This window comes from Monodon monoceros, unplaced genomic scaffold, assembly GCF_005190385.1.
Source record: "Monodon monoceros isolate NGI ecotype Baffin Bay Population unplaced genomic scaffold, NGI_Narwhal_1 Super_Scaffold_5, whole genome shotgun sequence".
Lineage (NCBI taxonomy): Eukaryota > Metazoa > Chordata > Mammalia > Artiodactyla > Monodontidae > Monodon > Monodon monoceros.
This window is the reverse complement of record NW_021703782.1, coordinates 105,905,151-105,924,615: the sequence shown is the minus strand read 5'-3', so window position 1 is coordinate 105,924,615 and position 19,465 is coordinate 105,905,151. Positions and strand designations below refer to the sequence as shown.

General features: G+C 55.7%; 1 protein-coding gene across 2 annotated transcripts; it reads right to left on the bottom strand.

The window, feature by feature from the left end:
* Positions 1 to 1,248: 1,248 nt before the first annotated feature.
* On the bottom strand, positions 1,249 to 19,023 carry URM1 (ubiquitin related modifier 1). Of its 2 annotated transcripts, none has more exons than XM_029203850.1 (5): positions 18,968 to 19,023; positions 14,841 to 14,911; positions 6,597 to 6,678; positions 5,035 to 5,083; positions 1,249 to 2,632 (listed from the first exon to the last, which is right to left on the bottom strand). In XM_029203850.1, the coding sequence occupies exons 1-5, from the start codon at positions 19,000 to 19,002 to the stop codon at positions 2,621 to 2,623; spliced, it is 249 nt and encodes an 82-aa protein (XP_029059683.1). In that variant the 5' UTR covers positions 19,003 to 19,023; the 3' UTR covers positions 1,249 to 2,620. The 2 variants fall into 2 exon arrangements, with proteins under 2 accessions (XP_029059683.1, XP_029059682.1); XM_029203849.1 differs by lacking the exon at positions 1,249 to 2,632 and adding an exon at positions 3,180 to 4,668.
* Between the last annotated feature and the right edge of the window lie 442 nt (positions 19,024 to 19,465).

Below are 19,465 nucleotides of genomic sequence, written 5' to 3'. Positions count from 1 at the left end.
AGGGTGTGAGATTCATTGGGAAAGATAGGCTGAGTGAGCTCTGCAGGTGAGGAATTGGGTCTGTATCTCCAGTAGACTGAGAACCTTCTTTGTGCCAGACCCGGCTGGGGTGGGCTGGGGTGGGGTGGGGGCATACCAGACCTAGACAGAGCCCCTGCCCTCCTGGACCAGTGTCGCTGTCCAGTGGAAGAGACAATGACAAGAATTAACAGATTCCATGCCCCTCTCACACCCTCCTGCTCCCCCACCCCCATCCCCACAACCCTGCTAGAGCTGAGGCATCCAGGAGCCTGCAGGAGGTATCCTGGGAATAAGCCCTTGTCCTTGGCCGCAGAGAGGGCAGTCTCCAGATCCCTAGTGGGAGTGCGGTCTCTCGAGATGGCATCTTCAGCCTGGGGGTTGGGACTGCATCCCCTCCTCCCTTATCCTGCAGCACAGCCTTTTAAGGGGGTGACCCTGACCTCTAGACTGGTCCCCCTCACCCTCCAGCTAGAAGTCCCTGGGGCAGAAGCTTAAGGCAGGAAGGCTCCAGAGGCCTCAGGTTTAGATGCAGATGGAAGGCCAGAGTTGAGCCTTAAAAGATTCTGGAGTCCCCTGGGCTCTCCTGGGGAGCTCATCCAAGGCCAGGGGCCTAAGTTGGGTCCATGGGAGTGCAGGGCCGAGATGCGGGTGCCTGGCCCAAGAGGAGGGAGGGGGCGATGTGCAAAGGGTTCAGGCGAAGGAGCTGGCGGGACACTGGGAGTCTAGGATGTTGGGTGGGGGTGGGAGGGCGAGGGGTCCGGCCGGTGCAGGGGGGGCGGCCCCCGGGGAGGGGCACGCTATGTCTTTAAGAGCTGCCTGAGCGCAGGTTGCAGCTGCCTGGCCAGCCCGAGAGACAGCGGAGATTCATTACCCGCCGACACAATGACCATTGATGGCCCCGTGGCGTTATTCAAATCCAGTACCAATTGCAGCCGAGCCCCTTTCTCCGCGCCAGGCCCGTATTGTTGGAGCGGCCCACTAAAAGCCCGCCCCGGCCCCGAGCCGCCAGAGGCGCCCGCTCGGGCTCAGCCCTGCGCCTCGCCAGCTCGCCGGCTCCCAGCCCGGCTCCCCGGGCGCTGCAGGTGACCCGGCGGCGCATTCCAGCGCTCCCCGCCGTCCCAGCCACTGCCGCCACTGCTACCGCCGGCGCCCCGGCCGCGACTCAGCCACAGGGAATCGGAGAGCGCCCGAGCCGGTGCGTGCGCGGGGCTGGGCGGGGGCGGGAGACCCACGAGTCCAGCAGCCCGGACCCCGGGTTCGGAAACGCGACCCGGCCTCGGGTCCCTGTTTTCCGGATTCCCGGCGAACCCAGGGAGCCCAGGCTGGGGGCGGGGAGAGGGGAGTCGGGGGTTCCCCGGGACTGACAGAGGAGAGTCCCCCGACCTGGGGCGGCGTAGAGACCCAACGCGGGCTACTCTAGGGACCCCGGGCCGCGATCGAAGGAGACACGCGCCAGGAGCGACCGGGATCCCCACGCAGGGTCGGGATCCGCGTGCTTGCTCGTCCACCTTACCGCGGGATGGGCCGCGACTGCCGAGCATCTGCGAGGTCCGCGAATCTCCGGAGATCTGGTCCGGCGCTTTTAAGGAGCGAGGCGGAACCCCGCAGGAGACCGGGGCCCTGAACTCAGGGGCTTCGCCACTGATTGTCCAAACGCAATTCTTGTACGAGTCTGCGGCCAACCGAGAATTGTGGCTGGACATCTGTGGCTGAGCTCCGGGCACGACAGGGGCGGGAGCCGCAGGGACCGAGCTCAACGCGGGCGAGACTCCTCGGGGTGGCGGCTGGCTGGACCCAGCGCGAGGATCGCGGCCCTGGCCAGGCGCGCGAAGGAGGGACACCGGTCCCTGTCACCAGCGCCGCCATCCTCCTCCCCTCGTCGTCGTCCTCGTTCTCCTCCTCCTCTGCGGGTGACCAGTCCTGGCTGGCGGGGTCCTCCAGGCGATAGCGTCGTTTTTCCCTTTTTCAAATTTCGGCCGGGAACGAAGCTGGCACGCCGCGGCGCGGTCCAAATGTGGTCCGGGGAGCTCGCCCTCGGCCCGAGCCGCAGAAAGTCCGGGAGAAAGAAGATGCCGGCGGACTGCGCTTGCTAACTCGTTTTGAATTGATTCTAACCCATCCTCCCCCACCAGTATGCCCTAAGCAAGCCTAAACCGACCCCTAAATCCCAAATAAACCGACCCCTCCCGCCAGCCCCTCCAGACCGACCCATGGGGCTGAGTCTCCTTCAGCCGCGGCTGGAGTGGGAGAAGCGTCGGGAATGATGCGCTCATTGCCCCAGCGGGGCAATCGCCTCGGCTTTGGAAATAGAACTTGGAGAAACGAATTCTTTTCATTAAAGATAAATTTTTGGAGATAGTGGGGTTTATTTATTTATTTCCTCAAAAGTGGGTTCAGGAGTTGCGGGGTGGGGGGGCAGTTGGGTGTCATCGGGTCTGAGCCCAGGTCATCTATCCCTGACCCCTTTCGCGCCCAAGCTGAAAATGACCCAAAATGCTTGGAGTGTGGCCCTGGCCAATTTCAGCCGTGATGCTGGCATCCCTCGTTTCGGTGGAGAGCCCGGCTTCCCCAGCACGTCCTCCTGCCCTGCTCCTCAGCATTAACTGGCACGCTGTGGAGGAAGGGATATCCCGTTTTCACCCCTCCTCTCCCCAGTGCAGGCAGGAAAGGATTCCTCTCGCCCAGTTCCCAGGACTTGGAATCCTGCGGGGGTGGATACAGGGGCACTCTGAAGCTCAGCGGGGCTGGAGGCAGGAAGGCACTTCCAGGTTACAAGAACCGGGACAGGTGGATCCTTCATGTGAGGCTGTCCCTTACCCTGTTCCCTAACATGCAGACCCTGACCTCAGCACCTAGTGCGGGCTGGTCATACAGCCTCTCCCTAGACAGCACCTGCACCCATAATGTAACCTCAACATGGCCACTCCCAAACACACACATACCCAGGGGGCCTCCACCTGCAGCGGTGCTGGAGAGCAGCTCACCAGCCCGGGGTCGTCTGCCCACAAAGCCTTGAGAATGATGTGCACACACCACCGCCAACACTGTTAGGACAACCATTTGGCACTTTCATCTCCAGAGTGAGAGAAATTCCACCTTAAATTATTAACATTTAATGGAAAGCAAAGTTTGGGGGCGGGATGATGTTAATGCCCTAATTTTTTTTTTTTTTTTTTGAGGTCTCCCTCCAGCAAACAAAGCTTTTCCTCCAGGTCATGGGAAGTGGGGCTCTGCAGTCTTATCTATGCCTCCTCCGTCCTGAGGCCGCTGGCTGCAGCTGGTGGGACAAAGCCTGGCCTCGGACAGACGGGTAGGGAAGTATCTCGGGACGCACGCTGGTCAGCACAGACCGGCTCTGCCACCCCTTCTCCAGATGGCCCGTCCTATCACCCTTTCTCGGAGTCTGGATAGTCTGGCTTGCAACCCCTGCTCTCTTCTCGGGTGAAGGGAAGTTCTGAAAGCCCTAGGCTGAAGACAGAGGTTGGACCAGAGACCACGGCTGGGGGAAGTGTGGGGTGCCACCGGTTTCTAAGGACGAAGTTCCAGGCAAGGCCAGTAAACAACCTAGTCTTTTATTTGCCCAAGGCCAGCTGTTGCAGGCACTGAGGCCCCAAGACTTCCAGAAGGGATGGAGGGAGGAGGGGTGAACCATCCTGCCTACCAGGTGCTGCCTGCCCCCATCCTGCTTCCTGCAGGAGGAGAGAGAGGAGATCAAGTGTACATTTGTGCCATCAAGTATCTCCCCAGTTTTCAGGTACTATAAAAATTCAGTTGTTGTTGAGGAGGAAACTGAGGCACATTGACCCCCCAAGCCTCTATCTGCCAGTCCAAGGTTTAGCCGACACCCTCCTTCTCTCCCCGCTCAGCAGAATGAGCTGCACGCTGGCAGCCTCTTGCCGGGAGGAGCGTCTCAGGAGCCCATCTGGTGGCCTGTGTGGGGGGAGGCCAGCCAGGGTCAAGCACTGTGGGTGGGGGAGCAGGAGGAAGGGTGCGGCTAGAAGAGCAGCTGCTGTGGGGGGGGGCAGCACTGAATAGGGGACCCCAGCTGGGGCTCCACAATGATATCAGTGGGGGACAGGCAGAGCCCTCTGCTGTCCAGATGGGGAAACTGAGGCGGAGACCCCTCCAATCTTTGAGAAGGGAGGGGCCTGCCATCAGCTATTCAGGTTCATTCATCTTCCCCCAGGAAGGCACCACGGCCCAGGAGCTGGAGTGCCTCGTCAGCGGCCACTCAGTGTTTAGACTGAGACACAGGAGTAGAGAGCTGCCGGGTCACCTGGCTGCACAGACCCCTCCACTCCTGACAAACTGAGGGGCACCCTCCCCCACCTCAGCTGCTGGGAGAGGGAGTGCCGGGCTCGGGCGCCTGCCCGCCTGCCTGCCTTCCCCTGCTCACGTGCCTGAGAAAGGCTCATTTTTAGCACCTGGCCTCTTTTCCCTGCCTGGAGGGAGCTCAGGGGACAGAGTAGGGAAGAAAGCAGCCAAGGGAGACAGGGAGATCTGGAAGCAGGGCCCAAGGGGATGTCTGATTGTTCTGTTCTCCCCACCCCAAGGGGGCCCAGGCACAGAGAAGGGCCCTTAGCCGCCGTGCAGCGTGGATATGAAGAGGATGCTGTCCTGGTCCTGAAGCTGGTAATCCAGCTCACCCTGGTCCAGAAGAGAAATAAGAAGACCGTCAAGGGCACTTTTCCAGTTTCTCCCCAGGTGTTGAGAGGGAAAGAGGGGGAGCCTGGCTGCTCTGGGAGAAAAAGATAGGATCTACCAGAAAAAAAACGGGTACCCTATACATTAACTACTAGCAAATCTCCAGGGTGGAGGAGAGCTCATCACTTCCCCCAGCTACCCATTCCTTCCTCACTTGGGGTGGGAGACTCAAGTAGCCTCAGTCTGGAGGCCAGATTGGGACAGAGGATTACGTAGCCACCCTATGTGCGTCTCATGAGAGGCCCAAGGCTTTCCTACCAAAGCAGTGAGGGGAGTGGTTGAGGGAGGGCTGTCCCCCGAGGTACTGACCAGCAGTTCCCAGTCGGCATCGTTAACCAGCACCAGAATCCCTGGCCGCCTGTGGGAAAGATGGTGGTGAGTAGCAGGGCGTGAAGGGCGGGAGCTGGCTGGGGCAGGGGCAGAGGCTTAGACATTTGGGCCGCAGGAGTGTGGTGGGAGCCTTTTCTCTCGAGGGTCCCCATTAAAGTTCTCCCAGGGAATGGAGGCGATAGGAAAGTCTGAGGGCCAGATGCAACACAGGTGCAAATTCCACTGCCACCTCCCAGACCTCGGGCAGGTCATTTTGTTGCCCTGAGCATCAGTTTCTTCATCTGAAAACAGGGTAAATCACAGGGCCTTCCTCACGAGCTCTGCGGGAGGATGAAGTGGCATGATGCGTGTGAGGTGCTTGCTTGCCAGGGTCTAGCATGGGAACCACTGGTAGCAGCCTATCTTTCCAGGGGTCTAACCTCACTGTCCTAGGCCTCCCACATGCGCGTCCTGGAGAGGAGGCTACTTTGGCTTTTCTGAATCAGGGAAACCTGCTAGTGGCCCCAAGCCCCTGAAGGCCTGAGAGCAGCCCTGCCTGGAGTAAAGCAGGGCAGGCCGATATTTGGACAGGTACCTTAGCCTGGTTCCTGCTGGCAATGACCCAAAGAGCATTGCTGTCCTTGGGGGTGACCTCCACGACTGTTGGACCATGACCTGAGCCACAGGCTGGATGGCAGCCCTAGCCCCCAGGGCCTACTGGTGAACCTCTGCTTCGAGGCACATGAACAAGTCCCACAAATGCCCTGGCCACTTCTGTGACATATCAGGCTGGCCTTGTTGTAGGAGTATAGTGATTTCATGGCACATGGAATCTGGATCTTTTCCTAGGAGGCTAAGCTGGGCCTGGGACAGATACAGAAGCTTTGGGCTGGGCTAGGGGTGTCCCCAGTGAGCATGAATGTGCATGTGTGTGCACACACATGCAGTGACTCCCTGTAATCCTAGACCTGCACTGTCCAGCCCGGTATCTACAAGCCACATTTAAATTTAAATTCCATTTAAGTAACACTGAACACTTAGTTCCTCAGTCACACTAGCCACATTTCAAGGGTTCAATATCCTCATGTGCCTAGTAGCTACCGTACTGGACAGCACAGATAGAGAACATTTCTATCATCACAGGAAGTTCCATGGGAGAACACTGTCCTAGGTTGTCAAGCGATGAGAGAGAGCTTGGGTAGCATCTTTTCCTCAGTAATGTCTGTGTGGAGAAAGTAGCTGAGGCCCAGAGAAGTGAAGTAACTTGCTCAAGGTTCCACAGCAAGTTTGTGGCAAGCAGAAGGTGGAATCTAAGTTTTTTGATAAATTTACCAGTCTCCTGACCCAGGTTTTGAAAAAAATCCCCAACAGTCCAATGTGGTAACAAGAAAACTGAAAATAAACTTCAACAGAGCTGGACAGAGGCAGCCTTTTCCTTGGAGGGCTAAGAGGAGGATAAAGGGAGAACAAGACCCAGAGAAGGCTGTGCTTGAACCAAGGACAGGGGCTCAAACCTCCTTCCCTTCACCTGCCCTCCTCAGGGAAGGGAGAAAGGGACTCACACGCTGTCTCCCCGGATGAACAACTCCGGCCGCTCTTTTAGCAAGTTCTTCTTGATCCAGACAAGGAGGTTCCGGATGTCCCCTGGAGAAGAAGGCACAAAACAAACTAATGTCAAATCCAAATGATTCCTGGCCCTCAGGGCCTTGCCTGGACCAGGAGGAAGTGAATATGGGGCTGAGAGGGCCTCTTTTAGACCGGGCTGTCATGGCCCCTGAACTAGTGGATTCCCAAGGTGAGGAAATGGACCTGGAGAGGTCTTCAGAGAAAAGTGGCATCTGGCACTGCTGAAAGCTTGAAGAAGAGGCAGTGGGGATGCAAGGCAGACAGCAAGAGGAATGGTCACGTCTGAAAGGGTTGAGAGACAGACCTCCACCCACTAGCCCTTGAAGATGATCTGAAACCGCCATGGGTAGGCTTCTGGGAGAGCCCCTCCACCTTTATCTCCCCAGCCAGTCCCAGATGGGGAGCATTCGGCTTTGCTCTTGGAAGGTCTGCATATATTTCCCTTTGTCAGGGAAGAAAAACAATTGCTGAGCCGATAACATCATTTAATTTCCTCTGACAGAAGGAGAGAAGGATCCTTCACCAGCCGGAGACGCTGACAAATCACTGCCCCTCTACTCCCCCTTCACAGAGCCCTCCAGGCCAGGGGCAGCCACCCTGAAGAGGGAAGAGGTTCAGGGTCGAAAGGGCCTCTCCTGCTCAGCTGGACACTGCGATCTGCCTCTGTGGTTCTGGGACAGCCACCAAGCTCAGTACATCATCTGGAGGCTCAGAGCCACCTGTCTCCCAGGCCTTCTCTCCTTTTCTGGGAGCCAGGTCCCAGGCCACAGCACACTGAAACCCGGCTCTATCATCTCCTCGAAGGCTATGGCTCTCAACAATCTACGGCTCAAACAGAGCATCCCTGAGGCTGCAGGAGTAGCCTTCTCAGAGACTAGCTGAGATGACAGCTAGTCTCTGAGAAGCCAGCAGAGGGCTGGAGGTTAGCCATCCCCATCCTGAGTCAGCGTCTCAGAGGGGTCTCTGTCCTAGGTCCGTGCCTGAGACAAAGCTCAGGGACTAAGCTGGAGAAGGGTCCAAGCAGTGCCTTGGTTTCCCTAACTGGAGGTGGACTCCTGGCACGCAGGCGAGGGAAAGGCTGCCAATTAAGGAGAGGCCCAGCGCGTGTCACACACAGCACCAGCCTTGGGCAGGGTTTTAAGGCACTCAGGCAGGCTGCACCCTGGATGGACTGGTTCACTCTGCTCTGTGCCAGCTTCCCTGGATCGTACGCCAGTAGAGCACAGGGCCATGGGCAAAGTGTCCACAGACTGAGACTGCGCCTTTCAATTTTAACTCCTATTTTTAAACAAAGCAGATGGGAGTCTTCACGGTCCCTGCAGCGGGCAGGGGACAGGGAGTGTTGCCTCCAACTAGCTGCAGTCCATTTAGACTCCTGGCTGGGCTCCTCCCAGAGGCCTGGGTTTCAGAGGTTTCCCCTTGGCCTCCATCTTGGCACTGTCTGGTGGGCCGCCAGCCCATACATCTTGTGGCCGCTCGATAGAGCCGCCGGGGTCTGACATCCATCAACCAGCCCCGGCAGGCGGGGTTGTGCCTGTGTGCGCAGAGGCACTGAGGGACTGGGCAGTGCCTGGCCTGAGGGCCACCAGCTGCACCTCCACAGCCCCCACTGGCCTGTTCAGAACCAGGACCCAGTTGGGTGGCAGCCCTGGCTCCCTCCGAGAGGGGATTTCTGCTCCACTCTCGTAGGCTGGGGGTGGTGGGGAGGACTAATGGTCATGTCGGGGTCATCCAAGTGATGGCACCATCATGGAGGCCCCAAGGGGTGGGCCTGGGGGGAGTCTGCTGTGGGTGCTGGCTCATTTATCATGATGCTTCTCTTTGCTGAGGTCATTCCCTCCCTCCTCTGCGCCCCCCAGGCCTGCCCACATTCTTGATAGCCTGTTACCATGGTGAGGCCACCACATCACCACCCGTATTGTTCCCCCATGCCTGGATTTGGGGGTGGGGAGAGGTGGAACTCCCGACTCCCTTCGCAGCCTGCAAGGGCCACTCTGCCTAGCCTGAAACACACCCCCAGGGACATCGTGCTAGGCTTGCCGAGGCCCAGACAATATGCAAATAGCCTCCAAGCCAGATGGTCAGCTTCCAAAGGCGCCCAGGGGAGGAGGAAGGGTTAAGCAGAGTCAGGGGCTGGTGGCTCGGGGATGGCTCTGGGGAATCTCACTTGCACCTTCCCCCTCTGTGTCCTCCTGCCTTCCCATTGCTACCGATGGTGGCTTCCCTCATGGGATCCCATGCAATCACTCACAAGACAAATATTTACTGAGCAGCTACTACATGCCAGGTGCCAGGGAGACGGCGGAGAGTAAGGCGGACACAGAGCCTACCCTCATGGAGCTAAGAGGCCAGCAGGGGAGACAGACATTACTTAATTAGTTGTGACAAACGCCCTCTCCTTTGTGTGGGATCAGGAAGGGCTCCCCTGAGGATATTAACACTGAAGCTGAGGCCTGAAGGATGAGAAGCGTGGGATGCGGGAGTGTGCCAGACAGAAGGAAGAACATATGGGAAGACCTGAGGCAGGTTGGAGTTGGCAGGTTCAAGGTAATAGAACAGAGAAGGCCAGAAGATCAGCCTGAGACAAGGCCAGAGAGGTAGCCAGGGCTGGATTATGCGGGGCATGTGTGGGCCTTGAGAAGGGGCTGCTTGGGAAGAGGCCTCTCCCTCCTCGGGAGCCCCAGGGGTATTTCCTGAGTGTGAGCCCCAGCATGCAGCAGGGAATCTCTCACACAAAACGCCCCTGAGACGTTTACTGAGCACACGGACAACTGTGGGCGGAGCGGGGGAGGAGGACTGGTTAAGAATGGGACTCAGCCCTGGGTCTGAGTTCGACTCCATCACTTCCTGGTTATATGACCTTGGGCAAGGAATTCTCTTGAGCTTCCTTCCTCGTCAAATGGGAACTGTAAGCATGCCTCATAGTGTTGCTGTGAGGCTCAAATAAGATGGTCCACATAAAGCTCTTGGCACTGTACCTGGCATAGCGATGCTGTAATTCTTCTACGAGCCGGAGGAAGAACCTGTACCCTTTAATCTCTCTTGCTGCCCTGAGCTTCCACATGCTCTGCCCAGGGGCCTGGCACCTCGAGGACATGCTTAGGAAGCTCTGGAGGGTGAGGTACAGTGAACTATTGAACAGACACTGCTGGGACTGGCTGGGGTTTTCTGTGGGATCCACTACCTTTCTATCAGACCTGGAGAGGGAATGAGAGAATGGGGGCATTGGGAGAGTGGCACTTTAGATTTTCAAACTCCTAAGATGCTCCCTGGACAACCCAGGTGGAAGGAATCACACTCTGAGGGCAGGCAGCCCAGGGCAGGGAGATGAGCACCCCAGTGTAAGGTTTCCAGTGCAGGAAGCCTTGGGACCTGGCCTGCCTACTGGGGGAAGAGCAAGTGATGGGAGCTACTGCTCCCATGGCAGAGGGGTTAAGAGCTCGGGTTCTGGAGCCGGAAGGCCCTGGGCCGTGCACTAGATGGCCCTGGGTGGGATATCACTTGACCTAAGTCTCAGGGTTATCCTCTAACAAATGGGGATAATAATCCAAACTCCTAATGCCAGCAGCAGGCCCAGCAGTGTCAAACAGACCAGACAAATGCACATTTGCCCGCAGTGACTCAGGATTGCTTATCCTGTGGGCTGCCAGAACCTTCTCCTAAAGGCTGCTGGGAAACGGGCACCACACATGCCCTTCTTAGCACCTACAAAGGGTGCCACCAGAATCCTGTGCCCCAGTGGATTTGTCCTTGTCTGGGGACAATAGCCACCCACTGTGGCAGGGCCCCCGTGGTGTCCTAGCTCTCTGGTCTCATCTGATATTGCATCCCGGCTGCGGTGGACCCTCATCCAGCCTCTTCTTGAAGGCCTCCGGGGAGAGCTTTTCTCCCAGCCAGAAATCTGGCTTCCTGTCCCTCCCACCCACCGAGCCTGGCTAGTCCTGGGGACCACGCCAACAAATGTGGCTCCGCTTCCCCACACCATGCAGACTTGGGAGAGACGGATCCCCTAGGTCTTCTCTTCCACAGGTTAAGCCGCTCCTGTCCCCACCAAGTCCACCAGGCTCCAGGACAGGGCTCTTCTGGGAGCCCACCCCAGGCCTTAGTTGAAAGGGGAGAAGAAAGAGCTGGGATGGGGGGAGTAAAAGACAAGAGAGGGTAGAGGGAACATCAGAGGGTCCATTTACAAGTGAATGGGGGTAAGAATGGAGCAGTTTGTGGGCTAAACTGGCCTCAGAAGGAGGTTTACAGATGTGCGTGGGGACGCTCCTCATTGTTTAATTAAGCAGAAAGTGGATCTTTTCAAAAGCAATTTTGCACAGGGACTGAGAGTGGTTGGGGGGAGAGGAGGGTGGTGGGGAGGGGATCAGCAAACAGGCCCCAGAGCAGAGAAAGGAACAGCTGGCCCCAGAGAGGCTGTGAAATGCATGCTAAGCAGTTTAAAGCGCCTGGGAGCTCCCTAGCCGACCCTGCCTCCCGCGCCAGCCCCCCTTTAATACAATGGCAGGGCAGAGGGGCAGGGAAAGGTGAGGCAGACGAGTCTCTTCCTGGGGGCCAAGACAGGTAATGCCCACACTGGGACGGCCGAGGTTTTGGGTTCGCTTCAGGCCACTGACCAACCATGGGCTGTGAGCCTTGTGTTGAAGGGATCCTTGAGGCATAAAAGCCAGCTCTCGGTGGCCAGTGCCCAAAGCTGGTGGGTGCCTCCCAACCCTGGCCACTCAAGGCCTATTCCATGGAGGTGGTGGTTAAGACCCACCCCGCTTTCCCCTGCACATGCAACTGCTCATTGGATCAGTGCACCCTGTTTCCCAGAACCATATACTTAGATCTGGAAGCAACTTTTCCAAACTGCAGATGTCAAACAGATAACCAGCTCACTCCAGACTAAATCCAGCCCAACTTCCCATTTTACAGGTGGAAAAAAAAGAGGCCTGCAGAAATAACTAATGTGCCATCACGCGCTGCCAGGGCTCCTCTCTTGCTATCTCACCCACTTTGGCCTTGCCCAGCCTCTTCTCCCAAGTTGGCTGGGTTGGAAGCTCTCCCCTGGCCCAGGACCCAGGGCCCTGTTTAGTCCCCTTGTTTGTGAGCCTTGTCACAATCCATGATCTTATGGCTGCTATTTTCTCTGCTGGAGTCTCCAAGACCTGCTTGGCCAAGTGGCAGCCCCTGGGCTGGGAAGGCTGCCAGATGGCAGATGTGGGCACGGGCTTGGGGGGAAGAGTGTTACTTTCCCAGTGGCACCAGGCCCCTGCCCTCCTGTTGGGCTCCGTGTGCCAGGGTGAGGCCTGGTAGCTGCCAACCAGCTCTGCGGCTGTGATGTGACTTACACCTCTGGGCACAGAAGGGCAAACATGGAAGCCAGAGGTAGAGATCCACAGCCAAGGGTCCAAAACTGAGCACATGGGCCATTTCCGCTTGCCTCTCCTGCTTCCTTTTCTTTATTCCAGAGTGGGAAGGATAGGCCCCCACCTGTCCCCTAAGCAGTAGACAGGGGACCCAAAACCTGGGTCTCAGCCCAGCCTCCCTACTTGAGTAACTCTGGACAGGTCACTCTCTTTCTCTCTCTCTGTGAGGTTTGGTTTCCTTGTCGATAGATAATATATACTGGGCTCATTATGAAAATTGAAATAAGTAGCTGTTGGAGGCATGAAAGAAAGTGTAAAAACTGGAAAATACACTGCGCGTTTGAGATGTTATGTGATTCAGAGAACCTCTTGGGATAAATGGTAATGGGTTGGGGCTTCCCTGGTGGCGCAATGCTTGAGAGTCCGCCTGCCGATGCAGGGGACACTGGTTCATGCCCCGGTCTGGGAAAATCCCACATGCCGCAGAGCGGCTGGGCCCGTGAGCCATGGCCGCTGAGCCTGCGCGTCCGGAGCCTATGCCCCGCAACGGGAGAGGCCACAACAGTGAGAGGCCCGCGTACTGCACAAAAAAAAAAAAAAAAAAAAAAAGGTAATGGGTTAGTGGTACCATGCAAGGACGGCGGCGACCCTGACATCTGCTTCTGAACCCCAGCTCTGCCATTTATATAACAGCATGACCTGGGGTAAGACTTTTGACATCTCTGGGTTTGGGTTTCCACTTTTTAAAATGGGAATAATAATGATAGCTACCACCTAAGAATTTGTGACAATTATTGGTACAACCAGCTGGGGCTTTGCCTACCATGCCACACTCAGCCTGTGCCCCTTACAACACTGGCCTTCCTTCAGGTCCTTGACCACCCCAAGGCCTTCTGCCCAGGGGCTTCACAAGTGCCGTCCTCTGTACTTGGAGTGGGCCCCCTGCATCTCTACTCTCCCTCCAATTTATTAGGGTGGCTTCTTTCCGTTCCTCAGGCCTTAGCCTCAAGGTCACCTCTGTAAAGAGGCCTTCCCTTACCACCCTGTTGTCTCATTCAAAGCACCCTTTTGTTCTCCTCATGCCAGTGATGACCACTTGTTCAGTTACGCGTTTGCGTGTTTACTTCTTCACCGCCTGGCTCCACTTCCATTACTCTGTAAGCTCCATTAGGGCAAGAACGATTATCTGGTTCGCTTACGACCAAATACCCAGCAACTAGTACAGTGCCTGGCACAAAGGAGACATTCAAAAACACGTGTGCCAATTACAGGAAAGAATAAAGTACTTACTTCCATGCCTGGCACTTGGTGCCAATGAATGAATGAAAGGGGCTGGAATGATTAAACTCGGGGACTTGCATGCCAAGCAAAAGCAGGGGGAAATAAATAATAACTTGTGATGTTTTAATAACTTCCCAGATAAGTCTTTATGGCTGAATCTTTGAGAGGCTTCTGAGAGCCCCTTGTTCTCTACCAAGGCTGCACAGCCATCTGTCAAACTAAGGAACCGTTGCCTTTATCATCTTGGGTCTTCCCCCACCAGGGACACAATCCCACGGTCTTGACATTTAACCCCAGCCTAATGCCCACACCCAGCTCCAGGGGGCAGTGCCCTCTGTCCCTTAGTGAGTGTCCCCTGGCCTCTGAATGTGGCACACAAACCCGCCCTATGCCATTGCTCTCCAACCCAAGGGAGGGTCAGAAACAGCCTTGGTAGCCAGTGAATCTGGGCAGTAACTGTCTGACTCTTGGCAGATGCACATCCAGCCCCAGAAGACTCCTGTCAAACCTCACCTGATCATTTTCTACTGCTCACCTCCAGGAACCTCATTCCCCTGCCTCCTCATAGAACTGATTTCATCTTCTTCCCAGAAGTATCTCAGCCCTAGGTGAGACGGGCTCTTGTCTCTGAACATTCTGCTCTTGCTAGGATCCACTGCTAGGGCTGCAGAGCACCTCCGCAGTTGCAATGTCCAGCCCCTGCCTCTAGGTTACACTGCTATTTACCCAGCTGGACCTCTGGAAATCAACTCCTCACTCCCTCCCCCTGTCTGAAGGCAGGGTCTGTCTCCCCAGTGCCTGGTACATGGTCTGCAGCATGGGAGGTGCTCAGTGCACATTCGCTAAAGAAAGGTGAACACGTGTTTGAATGAACACATGGAAAAACCCCCGTCTCCCTTAGTCAACCTCCCTCCTCTAACCTCCTTTCTGGCTGGATGCTTTTCTTCTCATCCAAATCCTGTTCCCACCATGTAAGCCCGTCTGCATTGTTCCATTCTTGACGAAGGTTACCTCCTTCATGAGGACATCTGTTGCCGTCCAGTGCATGGTACAGCTGGCTGACACCTTCTGACCCTGAGAGATAGGGATTACCATCCCCACTTCACAGATAAGAACACTAAAGCTCAGAAAAGTGAGGTGACTGGCCTAAGGGGCTAAGGGGATTCAAACTCAAGTCTGTCCAGGGAGTTCCCTGATGGCCTAGTGGTTAGGATTCCGGGTTTTCACTGCCATGGTCTGCATTCAATCGCTGGTTGGGGAACTGAGATCCCACAAGCTGCGTGGCTCGCCAAAAAAAACCAAACCAAAACAAACTCAAGTCTGTCTGAATAGAGAACCCGCGCTCGTAAGGACTAAGCTAGGCCATCTCCTCCCTACAAAGCTCGCTGATTGCAGAGAGGATGCGGAAACAACTTGGTGATCTCTCTTCCTTCCTCCTCACTGGCCAGGGAAATTCTACCCATTCTCACTTGAACAGGGCTGAGTGACCCTGTGGAGCAGCTCCTGCCCAGTGGCCCCCAGAGAGGGGCTCAGAAAGCCCATACTCACAGGGTTCCTCCTGTCCAGGCAAGGTGACCTGATGCTTCTTCACACCGTCAAACAGGAGCTCCGCACCGCCTCTGCAAAGGAGGGCCAGAGAAAGAGCTGGGTGAGCTCCTGCAAACGCCTCAGAGACTGAAAACTGAGGAGGAGGGTGGCTCCAGAGGCCCAAGAGATGCAGAGACCAAGGTTCAGGAACACCCTGGGTACCAGAGATCAAGTCTCAAATGTGGCTTCCTGATGTGGTAAAGCAGGAGAGAAACAATTTTTATTAGTATTTAAGTATCCAAATTTGCAGATTCTTGTTTTTATTCCTCTGCCTTAGTGCACAGGGGCAGAGCACAGGCTTTGGAGTTGTGGGCCCTGAGATGGAGACCAGGCTCTACCTGCACCTGACGGCGAGGCCCTGGGCACGTGACTTCATCTTCTGAAGCCTTAGTCTTTCCACCTGCAAAAATGCTGAGAAGCTACCACGTGGCACACTAGAGACCCTGCGTATCTAGAGGTTTCCTTTGGCTTGGCGATGCTTTTAAATTTCCCGGCCTGTGCCCCACGCCCACCCCCGCTGCTGGCCTGGTGGGCACACCACAGTGCTGGAGGGTAAGAGACCCCACTGGGCTTAGCAATAACCCTGCCATTTGCTACAACATTATTCCTCTCATTTCATCTTCAGGGAATCCCAGGGAAGGCGGGAGGGAGGCGGCTATTATTAACTCCAACCAGTGGAGAAGCAGACTGGGGCCAGCAGTGACTTGTCCAAGGCCAGACAGGCAGTGGCTGAACTAGGATTTGAATTCTAACTGGTTTCTCGCAGAAACAACCAAGACTCCCCCAAAGGTCAGGAAGCCCCTTGAGGGCAGAGTCTGGCTCACTTCTGTGTGCCAACACCTGGCCAAGGGAAGACTGGGACAGCAGAGATGCTCAGAGCCAAGTGCAGAAGCCAGGGCCCAGGATGCAGACACTTGGGCTCTTTCAGTGCCCACACTGCTCCTCCCCCTGGGTCTCTCCATTCCCGTCTCAGACTCCACATGGATCTCCACTGAGAAGGCCTTAACAGGCTTTTGACGAATGTGATGCCTCCCACCCCACCACCCTTCCCCAATTTCAGAGAACAGAGGTGTCCTGAGACAGTCCACTGGGAGGCAAAGGCAAGGCAAGCATTGTCATGGGGGAAACATGGGGCGACTGTCATCCAAACAAGGTCATGCTTTGTTGATGCAGAAATGTGGAGGGGGAGAGGAGGCCCATCTGTGGTCGTGCACAGGGCCATTTCAGCTGCAAGTCCGCACAGAGCGTCCATTTATCCCCTTCCAAGAGCCTCGTTCTCTCCTGGGTGGGGGCTGGCACATGGAGCAGCTGGGGTGGGGGAGGGTGACAGGCAAGGGGCGACAGGAGTTGGGGGTCAGAGGAGTGGGAACTGGAAGCACGGGGATCCAGGCAAACAACTCAGATTGGCCAAACCTGGTGGTGCCAGGCTCAGAGGCCAGGGCTGTTTTTCCCTTCACAAGCGGATAAAGAACCAGTCTGGCTCAGAGAGTGACCTGTCACTGCTGGGTTCACTAGCCCTCGAGGGAGGGGTTGACATTTTTGTTGTCAGCACATCTGGAGGGGAAGAAGGTGCATGCCCAGCCTCTAGAGTGATTCAGGGAGGCAGGAGGGGCCTGTTTTGGTCCCAGAAGAGAACCAAGGCCAGACTCTTATGTTCTAGAGGATTTGCTATTCAAACGCAATTAAGGCATTACAACCTAAGATACCTGTCTTTCCTCCGCTCCCCAGTTCTCGGTGGGAGGTGTCTGTTGGTACCAGTGACCGGTACAGACATTCCCAATATGGCCTTCACTTTTTCTAGTTTATCTTCATCTTTTTACCTTATATATTTTTATTTGTATTTACTTCCCCTCCACCTGCCGGCCTGGTACACAGCAGGCACTCAAGAAATATTTGATGAATGAATGAAAATGCCCATTTCCCTCACTTCTTCTCTGACCTCAATTGCATTCCCTCCCTTTGCCAATACCTCCCGGACTAAAGGAGGAGGAAAAGGGAGAAGAGGGCATCTCACATCTGTACTACATACTCTGCATCCTCTGTGACCTGAGAAAATGCTCTGTTCAGGAGGCAAGAGGAGGACGGCAGAACTGGCCAAGGACAAGAGGGAGAAAGGTGGGCGAGGCCTTCTAGAGTGTCTATCAGAGCTGGTGGGGCTGAGGGGACCATATCTGCTCAGGGGAAAGAGGCAAAGGCCTAACCCAGACTCTTCAAGGATTGGGGTGGCACTGAGGGACACAAGGGAGAGAATGATGGGCAAGGCAGCTTCTTTGCAAACCTACTTAGGTTCAGAATAAAGGATGAGGGAAGTCTGCTAAGAGACGTAGGAAATGAAAGAAAGGCCGGGGCAAAAACATGCATTGAGACAGAGACCAAGAGGGAAGGAATCTGGGCTTGGCATACATATTGGGCATTCTTGCTTCCCGAGAAGCTGCAGTTCTCAGGGGACACTGGGGTGCTGGGTGAAGGGAACGCTGTCTTGCCTTGCCAGGGTTCACTACTGCTCTTGGGGGTAAGGGAGGCTGAGAGATGCTCAAACCAGAAAACGGGTGCTCAAGCTAGTCTGTAAGCTCTGGAGGGCAAAGACCATATCTTCCTCATATGACTTCCCCACTGCTGCCAGCACAGAACCTAGCAAACGGAAGACATTTCTGAGGAACAAACACCATGTCTGACTCAGTGAGCATGACAGGTAAGCCGGCTGTAGATAAGCCTTAACACTGGCAATCTGCAGCTTCTCCCTCTTCAGCTCTGCTGAGGCCTGTCAAAGCGGCAGGGATCCTCCTAGAAGCCCCAGGCTATGGGGGTGGGCATAGCCGGACAAAGCGTCAGAAAAGCAATATAGTCAGGAGGCCAGACAAACATAGTTCTAATTGGACCCGTGGGGCCAGACAATATCATCAATTAAAATGCAGTTAACATTCATGAGACTCTACCCCCTTGCAAGGGCCAGAATCGCTGAACGCTGGAGGGCACGGACAAAGTTCTATTTATCTCTGTATCCTCTGTGCCTGGCTCACCGCCTGGCACATGGTAGGCGCTCAATAAATGACTGGTGAATGGGCTACACAATGAAGGAGAAACATGAAAGAAACTGGGGGCATCCAATGGAAGGAAATGCATTTACGGGCAGAGGTTTTAGATTCCCATCCCGGACTTTTCCTTTCACATAAGCCTTGTCTTGTTTATCTTCACACACAAAGACAAATCTAGTCCCAGCTTTTCCATGGGACTCTGGAAATTATATCACCCATCTCCTAGGGTCTCAGCTTCTTTGCCTTCTCTCTAACCTCTGCAGTTTCTCTCAGCTCCGAAATCAGATGAAAAACCTTCTGTTTATAGGAGGCAGGAGATAGTGGCTTGAGGAGACTTCCTCCCTCCTCCGTGTTTCTTCAGTTATTGGTGTGTGTGCCCCAATCCTGCACTTTCCATCCTGTGCATACTGTACTGTCATCAGGGTTAGTCTCCGCCACTGTGCTACTACCTTCCTTAGCCCCGCACCGCCACCTGACTCAGGAGCTGCAGGAGGCACTCAGTAATATGACTGGTGAATAGCAAGTTTACTGAATGTACTGAAAGGGGTTCAGGTTTGTTCAACACCCCCAAATCTTGGGAAAGGGAAGAAAGGAATCTCGTCTTGGCCACACACCCCACGAGAAACAAGGCTCCAAGAACCGTGTAAACGGAAATTGCTGCCAGAAGAAAGAAATCAGGGGCTGGAGGTGCTCCTTCGCGATCCGAGGAACTCAGATACCAGACACACGGGCCTGCTCCAAAACGGGGTTTGCAAAGAAGGTAGAGAGGCCGCCCGCTAACCATCAAGCCTTTTGAGTCTGGCAGGGCTCAGGGTACGGAGAAGTGCCGAGACCGCACCTCCACGCCCCGGCGTGCGCCTCTATTCCCGGACATACGGCCTCGTGGCCCAGGCGGACCGAACCTCTCAAGCTCTCCGAGGCGGGTGCCGTAGCTCAAGGAAGTCGCCGGGAGCCTCGGCGATTCGGTCGTGACAGGCCCCAAGGCAGAGGGAGGGGAGTTCCGAGCCCGACGACTTCATTCCAACCCCACGGCGCCCCAGCTCTGTGACTCACCCGAACTCCACCTGCACTGACAAGGGCGCTGCCATGTTGAGGAAGCCGCGCTCACAGGAAACTCTCTTCAACTTCCGACGCTACTGCCTCGTTTCCGGTTGCTGCGGACGGAAGAGGCGGTGCCAGGGAAACGCTCCTGCTCAGCTATTGGAGGGAGGCCTGAAGCAGGGAGCTGAGCTTGGAGGATAGTGGGCCCGGTTGAGGGCGTTTGACTTGGTCCTTTTCCGCAGTTTAGGGATGGGCCTCAAACAACCAGGGCGGGCAGCGACTGGCATGAGCCACAGCTAAGCGGAGGAGAGCTTTGGCATCTTGGTGCTGAGACTGTGAACCACGTTACAGTTTATCTTGCACTAGTTACCAGTTCTCTTCAGTCCGCACACCGCTTGGACGAGCCCGTCCACTCGTCTTGAATTATAAGTGACCCCCAAGTCTTTATTTCCGGCCCAGAAATCTCTCTCCTGAGCCATCGACTAGCAATCCAACCGCCCTGTCGATTTG